Raw genomic sequence first — 13,518 nt, 5'->3', positions numbered from 1 at the left:
TTTCGAAGAAATATCGTATTCTCAATGCACAATATCATCATATTGCATGGCTTTCAAAGAAATATCTTATTCTCAACTCACAATATCATCATATTGCATGGCTTTCAAAGAAATATAATATTTTAAACTCAATCTACCATCGTATTGCGAGGTTTTCAAAGAAATAACTTATATTCAACTCACACTATCATCGTACTGCGTGGCTTTCGAAGAGATGTCTTCGGTGCCGCGGTGCCACGAGAACGTCGGTTTAGGCAGGCCGGTGGCGCGGCACGTGAGCTCGACGGAGTCGTTGGTGTTGACGGTGAATTTCTCGTCTTTAGTCAGGATGACTGGCGCGACTGTAAACAAGTCAAGTGCAGTCAACCCACCACAATCAGGAGCACAGTAGAGTTCTTGAGTATATCATACGAAGCAGTACATGTATGATATTAGAATAAAAGATTTATTTGTACTTTTTGTTTACGTTTTTACCTGTTAAAAATGAAAACTATGTGGAGGGTGCATAGAAAAAAACATTTGGGATGCGAATAATTAAAGATGGACAATACGAAAGTTTTGGAGTCCACAGAGTTTAAAACATATTATATTTGAATAAATTCAACGCCAAACTGATAAATGTGATGAATAAAGACCTTCAATGCGTCATTTTCTTCATCATGAATGCAACTTTAGAATTCATAGTCTCTTTGAAACTCACATTTAACTTTAAGAGCGATATCTTTGGTGACAGATCCTTCAGAGTTGGTGGCTTTAACTGTGTAGATGCCATCATCAGTGCGGCTGATGTTGGTGATGTTCATGACGGATGAGGAGGTGATAAGTTGGCCACCGAAATGCCACGTGTACGTGACCGCGGAAGGCTTAGCCAGGACTGTGGCGTTAAGTGAAATACTTTCTCCTTCTGACACTTCCTTTGAAGCTGGCAACGCTCCTTCGGCGAACACTGGTGCATCTGACCATCGGATGCGAAATAGAAATAGTTCAGTTAATTTGGACATTATATTCCTTATGCATCAGGTTTTTGATAGTATTTTGACAAGGGAAGCGACTTTTTACCCTAATTTTTTCATATGATCGGATAGAAATAATGCGCAAAGAACATTTGTATAAGCTTTCAGTGTAAAAAGTGGCATTTATCTCAATGACAAAAATTATCTAACTGTTCACACGTTCCGCCTTTCATGTAGTCGCTCATTAACGGGAATATCGTATAGCCATTTATTAACTGTCGTACACTTGATGTCGAGGGTGATGGAGTCGTGCGTGGTGAAGGCCCAGTTGTTGCTGGCCTGGCAGGTGTAGATGGCCCCGTCATCTTCAGACCCAACCGTAACCGCCACGCTGTACCTGATACAATAACATCACTTGCATCGTAATAACAAAAAAAAAACAACTTTTATATATTGGATGTGATGTACCGGGTAACTTGATGCGAACCTATTAATGGTTGCGATGAAAAGCATACTAGGAATGCGGTCTAAAAAAATAATTTCCATGCACTGGACTGAACGGGTGTGTTGGTGAACGCTCCGACAAATTAATGCAATTCTTGAAGCGCGGACATCGTAACCATCGTAAAAAAGTAACCGATTTAGTCAAATATACGCAATATCAATAAAAATGTGCGAATTAATATCCACATTTTTCGAAGATAGTAACAAACAATCCGCGAAAATAAGTCCAATACATTTCCTACTTTGTTGATAAACTACGTTCAATTAGTTGGGTAAAGACATTAAAACCAGACAATCTTACTCTAGATCCGTAAGAATTGGCACACGACCAATAACATACGAAAATATTCAAAGATCGGAACTTGTTATCTATAGTTTAAATTTAACCACAACTTACGACGTAATGGTGCCGTGATGCAGGCCGTCCTTGACCTGCTCGACGCCCCCCAGGAGGGGAGCGCCGTCCCTCCACCAGGTGACGTTGGCGGCGGGGTAGGACGAGGAGCTCTCACACTGCAGCGTCACGTTGGTCCCAGCGTGGATGGAGTCCGGGGACACCGTCACTTTTACGCTCGCGGGAGGAAAATAGACGGCGAGCGTGACGTTGGTGGTGAGGGTGATCGTTGACGCGTCGTTGGACGCGCGGCAGGAATACGTCGCTCGGTTGTCAGACTCCTGTAGGACCACGTCCAGGTCAGAGATGGACGAGTCGCCGTGTTGCCGGGTGCCACTCGCCGGCAACTCTGTGTTGCCTTTGAACCACGTCAGCGTCGCCAGCGGGTTGCCACCGTCGCTTTGACACGTCAGGCTCAGGCGCTCGCCAGACTTGAGAGGATGGGTGCCGTTGTAGCCGACGATGATAGGCGGGCCAGGGGGTCCTAAGACGAGGTGTTTGACACAATAAATGAGTGACGATGAGCAGTACAGTGAATAAGTGTCAAAGTTTAATGACGAAGTTTAATGAGGAAGTTTAATGACGAAGTTTAATGACGAAGTTTAATGACGACGTTTAATGACGAAGTTTAATGAGGAAGTTTAATGAGGAAGTTTAATGACGAAGTTTAATGACGAAGTTTAATGATGTATAATAAACATGCAACCGAGACATTCGAGATGACGAAGTTTAATGACGAAGTTTAATGAATTTATAAATTAATGACGATGAGCAGTACAGTGAATAAGTGTCGAAGAGTGCGACAGATGGTGAGTCTCGGGGAGCGGATATATGAGAGATGTTGAGTGGAACAATTAAAATGTGACGGTGAGAGATAAAGAAGAAGAGGCGGTCAGCGAAACAGATTAACGAATGGATTAAAATATTTTCAAGTGATTTGGAATAATTAACAATTAGCAATAGCTCCATAACTGGAATAAATGGAAGTATCGAAAATGCCAACAGCGAAAATTTTGGGGTTTTCCACGTATTTGTTGACTGGTTTGACCTTCAAACTGAACGATCGAAAGATTACACGATCTTCAGAGATAAAAATTTTGATCTGAGAATATGCAATCCTAAAATTATAAACACTACAGCAAAAACACACACTGCATAAAGGATTACTTAGCGGTTCACAAACATCCGTGATCCGTAAATTTTCAAAATCTGGAAAAATTTTACTGTGATACTTTTGGATCCTAATTTCCTAGGTAACATAAATTGGAAAAAGCCTTGCAAAGTTGGCACGAACTACAAAACAGACAACCAATTAAACTCACGGAGAATTGTAACGGTCTTTGTATCGACTTTTGTAGTCCCGAGTGGATGGTTGTGGGCATAGCAAGCCACCACCAGGTCTTTATCGGTGGCTTCAACCAGGTAGTTGGTGACGTTAGCCGTGTTGGTGAAGCCCCAGTTCTCGGTTCTGACGGGGGTAGACGAGGCTGTGCCTGGGGGAGTTCGTCCGTTCACCAGTAGACTGAGCTGGGCAGCGGGGTTCGAATTGGACGCCTTGCAGCTCAGCGAGATGCGGTCGCCTACTTTCGCCGAGGCCGGTCCGGTGATGACCACAGAATCAGGAGGGACTGTTGAAAAGAGGGGGGAGTGAATTTGTGAGCAGAGGGAAGTGAAATCGGAAAGAGGGGGAGAGAGTTTGCGAGTAGGGAGAAGTGAAATCATAAGGAGGGAAGTGAACTCGAAAAAAATCAGGATACGGGACTTCTACGGAGCACGAAATACTATCAGATTTTCACAAAGTTGATTTACAACAGAACATATTTCAATTAAAAATTTTCCACGATATTTAAGAACATAGTTATTCGAATAGTATTTCCAACTGTTTTTCGAAATAAATATCCACAGTAAATCGTGAATATAATAGGAACCCCAATTCTGAGAAATCCCCCCCATGCCATAATCACTTATTATAATTGCACTCTATTTGAATCTCTATCACGTACTTAGACCATACGGTTACGAGGAGTAAATAGCACAGTTACCCCAATAGTACCAATATGCGGGAAACAACTCACAATTGACTCTCATGGTAATGCTGGTTGTTTTAGGTTCGGTGGTGATGGCGTTGCGCGCACGGCACTCGTACACGGCGCGGTTGTCGGAGGAGTCCACGTCAAAGCGGTACTCGTTGACGGCGTAGTTCTTGTGCTTCTCAAAAGTCCTGTCAAGTTCCACGCCGTTTTTGTACCAGTAGACATCAGGCAGCGGGTTACCGCCTCGAGATCGGCACGTCAGGACTTTTTCTTGCCCGGCTGCGAAGGACTCGTCTTCCGCGAAGTCGATCACTTCAGGGGCGTTGGGGGGATCTGTGTGACGATGCGACCAAGCGGTCAAATTTCATGTTGCTTGAGTAGACAAACAATCGTGTAGCATTATAAATTTTTTAAGAGGTGAATAGAGATACATCAGAAATTAGTTCTCCATACTCAATCTAAATTTGATTGCATCGTTGTAATAGAACGTTGAAGATTAAACAAATCCATGAAATGAATTTTAATTTGTAGCTTAGATGAAATGGTTAGGAGTTGATAATTCCGATAGTATTAGACACGAATAAGTCAAGCAGCATTAACTATGTAAAATTGAGTTAAACATCAAAACACATACACTGCACGTCCAGGACGACTGAAGTTTGTAGTATGATGTTGGTGATGGTGAGCGCGGGATGATGAGCGACGCAGGTGAAATTAGCGTCATTATCTTCAGCTGTTGGTGTGATGGTGATCTTGCTGGTTTTGGTCTTAAGATTAGTTTTACTTCCATCGACTTCACTGCTCTCTTCGTTACCTGCAAAATAATAAATAAAGTAACATCACTTCAAAAAATGAAATATACGAGATTAATGATAATCACTGGACTGAATGATAATCACTATATAGTCTCAAGTAAATTAATTTATTAACCTATACAAAACATAAAAACGCAAGAATGAAATTTAAATAAAAAAATATCGAAAAACTATCAATAGCTGACAGAAAAATGTATGTTAGCAGATTTTATTACCTATTTTCCCTTATTAATATCAATAAAATAATATTGTAAAGGGCACAGTAGTTTCATTCAAATTACCATGTTAAACTGCGCATCTAACATGAATAAGCAAAGCACAGACGGGACACAATCATTTGCTGTGTTTTACACAAAGCAATCATGGAAATGAAACCCCTGCAGTTTTAATTTGCCGGGGGACATAAGAGAATCTCCGAATGAGCAGCACGCCAGTAAAATTTCAATATTTTATGGGAGAGAAGCTCTAACGAGAAGATAAATATTTGACTTCTAGAGCAGGTGATGTTCGAGGAAATATGACGCCTCGCGTGTCAGTGCAAGAATTTATTCACATGGTAAAAATTAAAAAAAATAAATAAAAAAATCAAAATAAAATCAAAATATAAAAAAAATTTATTCACATGGTACGCAATTAGTAAGTCATGACGATGTGAGCTAAGTAGTCGGAAATAAAACTGTACAAAATCGGTTAAATTTAGCGAGAATATTACAATTCCTCGACTACATGAAAACGGCCTATTTTGAGTAATCAGTTTTGAGATTGCAGCCAAGACTTCCTTTTATGAATGAAAAATAAATGGTATATAACTAAATGAATATAAATTGTAGCAGCAAGAGGCTTGATGATGCCAGTAAACAATAAAGCTTGCATTGGAGGATCAATTTGCCAGCCAGGCAAGTTAGGCGCCGAACCAAATTAAAGGTCAAGCAGTTTCTTGTTAGCGTGGCGAGCCATAAGCTTGATGAGGTGCCACGAGACGGTCTTCACGCAAATCCCATCACGAAACAATGCTTTCGGGATGCAAATTTGCTCGTAAACTCAAATATGAAGCCACCATCGAAAAATTTCCCGACTGTAGCGTGATTACAGGATCCTGGGAGTGACGTGCAATTTCTTTGATAGCATATCGAAAAAATACATTTATTCATAACCCCATTAATTAGTGATTACTGGTATCTTTGATTGCGCAAAAATAATTCTTAGTAAATATTTTTCCTTGCAAGGTTAGTTTGGAGGAAAGAGTTTTCGAGTCATTAATAATGCCAGTCTCATGCAAGAAGAAGACTCGTTCTAAATTAAATTTATTCTCCATAGGCAAACTGGTATGTTATCTCAGTTGTAATCACGAGTCACAAGTTACACGAGTTATATTCGCAATATAACCAATTACAAGAAGTAAACTGACTGTACAAATAACTTCAACAAATGTATTCGCCAAAAGGAATGCATAAAACGATAAGAAGCACACACTAATTGAGCCTTCAGTTGCAAAGCACCTAAGTTGTAAGAAGTGCCCAGACTCATACAAGACTCGTTGTGGCACCAGTAATGTTTCACTACAGTAGGCCTGGATAATCATTAAAATGAAGAGGCATGCGCCCGCGGGTTGTAGTTTGTAGCTGCACAGAGCAATGCGAGCGCAGTAATGACCTAACTTAAGCGGTTATGCTGGAGCGCGGCAGTGCTACTGAGTACTGATATGCCTGCTTCAGTAAAAGATACGTGGCGGCAGCGACAATGCACTCTACACTCATACGATGAACGGGTCATATTATTCAAATAGTGACACGCTATCTTACGCACAGCACGAGCTTAAAGCGGACTTAGAAGTAATGAGCCCTTTTGCCGTGCCAAACTGGGTCACGACAGCCCACACGAGGTCAAAGGGTGCATCGCCATTTGGATAATGTCTCACTCATTTCTCTTAGTGAAAAGGACAACGCGCGAAGATACTTACGAAGTAATAACAGTTCATCTAAGTAAAGGAGCAAGAAAACCAATCTAATTGCACGATACAAGTCAGGAAATGTCCGTTCAGGAAATGTTCAGTCTGGGGGGGAAAAAAATGAGGACAACTCAGATTAGATACGGCCGCCAGAAATACAGTTAAAACATAAGTTTAGTTTAATCGTAAGACATGAAGAAGAATGAACCATAAGTATTGTAATCAGCATATGGGAATAAGATACGGAATTTGTTAATAAAAAAACTTAAACAATGCAACAGTTAATTGTGCTGTGGAAGCACCAAGATTCTGTGGCATCTCTTCACCCGTTCATCGCTATTAATCAATAGAACTTAAATTAGATTCCATGGTACTGCACATGACAGGACGCTCCTGTGCTTCCTCACCATGCCAGGCAAATCATTCAATCAGAATGCACATGACAAATTTATTGTGAGTTTTTCTATGGGCAGCTGTCAATCGATAATTTTCATGGCAACATGCGGAATTAGCACAAAGCAAAAATGCTGAGCGAGAAGGCGTATTTCTAATTCATTTGAGGTTATTGCACCAATTTCAGGCCGACATATGACGGAACGAAAATCTAAAGCTGAGTAATCTGGCGCGGTCCTGGCATTTCCCGCCTCCTTCTCTTCCACAAAAGGATCCTCCTCAAATCCTTCGAACCTCCTCTCCCTTTACTCGTCCCTATCCTCCTCCCCATACCAGACTAAGTCACGAAACAAGTCCCGTGGTGATCCTTCTCAGAGGAAACTGAGTCATCAACTTCATCAAGTTCTTGTGAGTAAATCTGAATCACGCAACAGCACGGATGCGGAATGAATCAAAACACCAATTATAGCGAACCGAACTGCAGTGCGGTGTACGGAGCTGTAAGAATCAATGGTTTTTATATAATTTAAAAATGAAGATAGATACGTTACATTGAGATGATATGTTGCCTCCTTTAATCGACCCTTGTGTTCGTAATGAATAGTTGGAGATATATGTTTGCAGGAAAATCAGGTGTCAAACGTTAGTTTATTATTATATGCTCAATTTATTATCGAGTCAGTTACAGACGGAGGTAATTAAGTATAGTGATAATCTATCTGAAAAAGCTACATTTTCACTGGAACCATTAAAGTGGAGTTTAAAATCAATTTCGCATCCGTCCTGTTTCGTGAAACAGATTTACGTGCAAGTGCTTGCTGACTCTGATCGCTTCCTCTCTAATAAGTTAGATCATAATGAGACATTGGTGATGAGGAATCAGGGTCGCAGAAGGGTAGTAATTACGCGTAGAGGAAGGTACCAAAAACGGCTAAAATAACTGCCTGAAATTCAATTATTGATAATAGGTTTAAGTAATTATGCCACAAAATGGTTGCATTGTTGAAATTGAGCATAGCCCCCAGTTTTAACTGACCCCACTAATGCGATCATAATTTGTTGACAAGCGCGGGATCTGACAGATTTGGCTAACCTAAGTACCAATGCAAATAATTTGGCTAACCTAAGTACCAACATACCAATGCAAATAAAAATTATTATTTCAGAATAAGAATATACGAATAAGGAACTACGCAGAACAGCACACACAAATACTGTATGTCGATATTTCTATGCAAAGATATTCTTGTATTTACTTTTCAAACAGTCGAAGGTGAGCTGAGAAATTATGCAAACATGCAAGCGTATTTTGTCGCGTGGCAGATCAGAGACGGGCGATGCAGATGCCATCACACGTTTGCATGGTAAAGTGCTACAGCCTTCGATCAGGCTGGCTGTCGTGTGGTCCGTGGAGCAATGATCGTCACCTCAGGCAATGCTTCATAGCGACGCTGCTAGTATATAAGGAAGCGTCCGACGTCGTTCTGTCGTATTGAGGCTTGCGATGAGGCACCACAACCGACACAAGAATGATGACCAGGACGATCAGAGGTGAGGTATGAAGGCCGGTTTATGAAATATGTCAGTCGTATCACGTTGGTTTGCGAGGAAAACCAAAAACTATGCAACTATGTTTGAATTTAGGTATTTTGATACAACCGTGAATTTCAAGGTAGAGTTTTATATTTTGGAATTATATGTTTGGATGCAATTACTGTATTCGAACACATCAAGAGTTACGCTTGCAATATTATGCATTATCAATATTTTTATCAAATAGTTCTAAGCATGAAAATGAAAACAGGTAAAAGATGAAACAAAACTTACACCCAAGGACGGATGGTTTGAGAATTTCCGTTGTCAAGGCTTCTCGGATAATCATCACATCAAAAAGGCTTCTCATTCTGTGTGTCAATATAAGTAGAAAATTTCCATGCACAGCAGCCAATTTATAATCCATTTACGTACAGATTGGATGAAGATTTCCTTCATGTTGCACGAACGTACACGACTACAAAAATATACAGAACTGGTGTCACAGAAACTCGGTCGATACAAAAAAAAAAACGCGGACAAAATGCACGAAATAAAAATATCGCTGCAGTCAGGTTCCCAGGAGAAAAGATCGGTGAGCAAACTTCAGTTTCGGCAGAACTTGTGCACGAATTTCTGAGCAAATAAAAGCAATGCGATCTGGGAACAAACTCCCACAAGTAAAAAATCCAAGGCTTGAAAAACTACAACCAACAAAGAAACATACATGCATCAAATTACGGACAAGTATGAGGAGGAAGCAATTTTATCTCAATCGAAGAGATATTTCTCTGGCGACCTAAGTAATAAAAAGTCTTTAAATAAAAAAATGTCTAAGCGAGGCTTGGAAAGATGGAACAAGACTGCAACTCACTCTGCAGGAATCGGTAATTTCTTTTGACATATTTGATTGGATAAAAAGATCACCTGTAATTGAGCCTAATGCTGAAGAGCCATGAAAACCTTTGATGTTGACTAGCATCGGTTCAAAGCAGAAAAAAAATAAGGTAATATTTTAGAAAAAAAAACTCTAAGAGTTTTAATGTAGCTTCATGAATTACGTATAAAAAACTACTAACGTGAATTACCATCTTTAACATTTAACATCACGGCCTAGCTAGCATCAGATGCATGTTTGACGGATGTGTAAAATCATTCAACAGAAGAAATGCTCGCGGAACAGCATACGAAAAAGAATGGAATAACTTGAATTTGGAAATGAGTTCAAATATGTCTGTGTCAAAAAGATTAATCTAAACATAAGCGAAAACTTTCGGTAATTAGTGAAGAAAGCAAGAGGATTCTGCACAAAACTAAATTATGCTCGTCTGGTGCACACCAAATTTCCTTTCGAGGAAAGAAAGCTGATAACAAATAGATTTGAAATGAATGAAAGAAATTTAATATTTCGAAACATGAGTCACTGATTGAATTCCAGATAAAATGCCGGCAGGCCAACTGATGCTGTTGAATTAAGAGAAGTTCTGAGAAGTAAGAATGAAATATGTATTTCTTTGAAAAGCTTCGTCCAATCAAGGTACATTTTAAATTTATCTTGCCTGTTGGTGTTGGCTTTAGTTGCATGAACTAAACGTAAGCAAAAACGCATTTTTAACGTTTGATCATAAAAATTTGGGTCTGGTGTGAAACATAATAAATGCCATTAATGTCCAATCGGAAATCGGTAATAACATTGAACGCTTTTGGATGACTTGATTTGTCGGCATTCCCCGGAGTAAAATTAAAGTGCTTGTTTCTTGCTGAGTTAAATGTCAATCAGACTATCTAAAATAAAAAAAAAATAAAGTAGAAGTACAACAGAATTCTTTCCATGCATTGAAGTAGCTATGACCGTACAGATAAAACTAAACAATTATAATATAATAATAATAAACCCTAAAAATGAACAAAACATCCCTAGCTTTGATATATTCTTGCTTGGTGTTCCAAAAAACATTAATATATTTTTAGACAACTTCACGTAATGAAATGTAAGCTTGAGTTGATACTTGATGCGTAGAGATGGGAGTAATAAGCAGTATTACTGAAGGGGTATATTATTGCACCGACTTTAGACGACTGTACTATATGAGCTATGTTGCGACGCTGGTAATTAAACTAAATTGCTTCAATATGTGCCTATTTAAGAAGTAGCATTAGCACAATAATAATGCTCGCCAGGAGCGGAATAATAACGAGGATGAATAATATGAATAAGTATAATAACAAATACCCTGCCTATAAATAAAATTAAGTATGTCCTTATGTAAAATAACATGATTGAAAGAAAGATAATATCCTCATATGGCGTTAAATTTTTATATTATCTGTCGTTAACTAACCAATCAATGCCCGGTGTCTGAGAACAATGATCAGAATAATATTCATTTTGAAAATATCTTAAGATCGAGTAACGAAATGCCTAGAAGATGAAAATAGATGACTGGTTTAACAATAAATGAATTAGTTTGCATGAAAAAAAAAAAACAATTTGAACTTAAATATATAATAAAGCCAAGTGAAAAATGTGCTGTCGAAATATTATGTGGTTTGAAGTGAAAATAATTAAGTGCGTGATGTGAAATGGATCAAAAATTCGTTCCTCAAGTATGAATTGCAAGATCGGCAATCGATAATCGCTTGAGCAACATACAAGACTTGAACAATTTTAGATAAGTGTTAAAACCTCATATATTCTCGATTACCATGTTTTAGGTTTTACTATTAATGAGTTAGCCCGTAGTGTTAGGATCAAATCATCCCAATTTTTTTTTAGAATCGAGTTTTTACATTTTTTTAAATCGTTTTTTTAAAGTGTTTTGGTGTACCTTCATAACCAATGTAAATGTCAGCATTACATAAATGTTATCGCAAGTTGTGTGACAATGTCATGAACACTAAACGATATCAACGCACTCATGCAGTTTAAGAGAAGATTAAAATTGGGGAAACAAGAATATCCAATATCTAAACAGAATCTCTAGAGCCTAGACCAATGTTCACTCATCAAATTAGGATGCCTTCTAAATGCGTTGAGACGGCGACAGCTGCAGTCGCTATATTTCGACTACCTGCGAATGTTTGCAGGCAGAGCTCGAGGAAGCAGAGCTCGAGAGCCGTGCAATTTCATTAGAACAAAAATTCTCTGACCCGCAATAAAGCTTCAATGCCGTTTACACACCAGCGCACAAGCGGCCTTCACGCATGTGGAATCAACCCTACAGGTTGCCTCCAGCTCCCTGCAATCTCAACCATATTCCCTATATTTGAGAAGTTTAATATTGTCAACCCCTTAACATTTGGAATTTTTGTTGATGTAGATTATTAACATGGAATTGTTTAGAAGCCATTTAATCCGTACGAAAAACGAGAGAGAGAGACACGAGTGCGAAGAGTGAAAGGTATGAGAGCGAAGAGAGATGTGATGAAGCGTGCGCAATACGATTAATGATCAAGTGAGGTACGAGAGCGTTGTGACACAATGGATGAGGAAATGAACGTGCACAACACAATGAATGAATGAGGGAGTGAACGTGCACAACACAATGAATGAATGAATGAGGAAGTGAAGTTAGCGCAACATGATGGACGAATGAGAACTTGAGGTGGCAGTGAATCATGCGCTGAATGAATGAAGTACTGAGGAGAGAATGATACATTGAACGAGTTGTAAAGAAGAGTCTGAGGACGCGCACAGCGAGCGTCATCCCTCAGCGGCCACGACAGAAGATGCGCGCCTGCTGACCGTGACCTGCGCGGCGCGGGGGGACTTTCGCTCTCCACCCTACCGCTGCCTACCCTACCGCTTCCCACCCTACCGCTTCCCACCAATTACCGCTGGCCATATATTGATATATTCTCTTATCAGAATAAATCATGTAAATAATTAGGAATGATTTGATGAAAAAAAGAGGTAAGAAACTCAATAAGTCAATAAGTCTCAATAAGTCTGAAATGCAAATTAATCAGCAGCGAAAATTTAGTGCATTGCAACGCAGAAAGCAATACTTTTAAACGTTTTTACATAAGAATAGCTTGACGTTGATAATAACTAAAGTCGTTGTTCTTACGTTTTTTCTAAAGCCCGTCAAATATATGAAACAAAATTAAACTTATTTTTTCGAGACCGACGGAGTTTTTTATTCGAGGTTTGAAATCCTGCAGCAAGTATCCAACTTATTTTACTCAGGACGGTACAAAGTTCGACAACCTCTTGCAAATACCAACGTTAGAATATAAACGAATAAATGAGACAAAAATGTTGACAAGCGATGCACTGTGACATGCTATACTTGCAACAGGCGAGACATACGTCAGCCATGTTTTTTGAACTGCAGCATTTTACCATCAGCATCCAGTTAACTCTTGATGACTTCGAAGCATATTTGCATATTAAAAGCTACATTAGTTGCAGCGTCCCGCGAAAAGTATTAGGGGACTCGAATGTTCTGATGAATCGGAAATTTAACGAATCAAAACTGATCAAAGGACGCATGACTTCGAACAGAAATTTACAGGGTTATAGATTCAATAAAAATAAAAGCTATATAAAAGATATACTATCTTGAAGTGAAATTAACTTTAAATTAAGTGGATAGGACGCAAGAAACGGAGCAAAACTGCAATTTAAGAAAACAACATGTTCATCGGACCATGTATTTTACTTTAAGGTTTTCTAGAAAAGCTCAACAGGCTGGACTTTTAGGAAAATATTGTTCACATAAAAATAAACTCAAAAGAAAAAAATTGCAGCAATGCTTTAAAAGGATCGTAAATATGACTACGAAAATCATTCAAGTGCTTCTATTATTAATAATCACAATGATATGCTTATTACAAAGAACCGTAGGTCGCGTAAGTTATGATTGATCATTTGATTGTCTTCGAAAACATTCACTTACTTAAAATTAAGTTGTAACGCAGCTACATTCAGCTCAGTATCAGC

General features: G+C 39.0%; 1 protein-coding gene across 3 annotated transcripts in view; it reads right to left on the bottom strand.

The window, feature by feature from the left end:
• The window catches only part of LOC108664788 (nephrin), a 65,275-nt gene that overhangs the window by 11,304 nt on the left and 40,453 nt on the right, over window positions 1-13,518 (bottom strand). For all 3 annotated transcript variants that reach the window (XM_018151475.2, XM_018151476.2, XM_047881805.1), the window contains exons 5-11: window positions 4,519-4,698; window positions 3,927-4,217; window positions 3,174-3,479; window positions 1,855-2,335; window positions 1,238-1,350; window positions 701-955; window positions 184-341 (exon numbers count right to left, since the gene is read on the bottom strand). In XM_018151475.2, coding sequence (XP_018006964.1) covers window positions 184-341; window positions 701-955; window positions 1,238-1,350; window positions 1,855-2,335; window positions 3,174-3,479; window positions 3,927-4,217; window positions 4,519-4,698 — 1,784 coding nt within the window. The remainder of the gene's footprint in view (window positions 1-183; window positions 342-700; window positions 956-1,237; window positions 1,351-1,854; window positions 2,336-3,173; window positions 3,480-3,926; window positions 4,218-4,518; window positions 4,699-13,518) is intronic.

This window comes from Hyalella azteca, unplaced genomic scaffold, assembly GCF_000764305.2.
Source record: "Hyalella azteca isolate HAZT.00-mixed unplaced genomic scaffold, Hazt_2.0.2 contig8859, whole genome shotgun sequence".
Classification (NCBI taxonomy): Eukaryota; Metazoa; Arthropoda; class Malacostraca; order Amphipoda; family Hyalellidae; genus Hyalella; species Hyalella azteca.
This window is presented reverse-complemented; position numbering and strand designations above follow the sequence as displayed.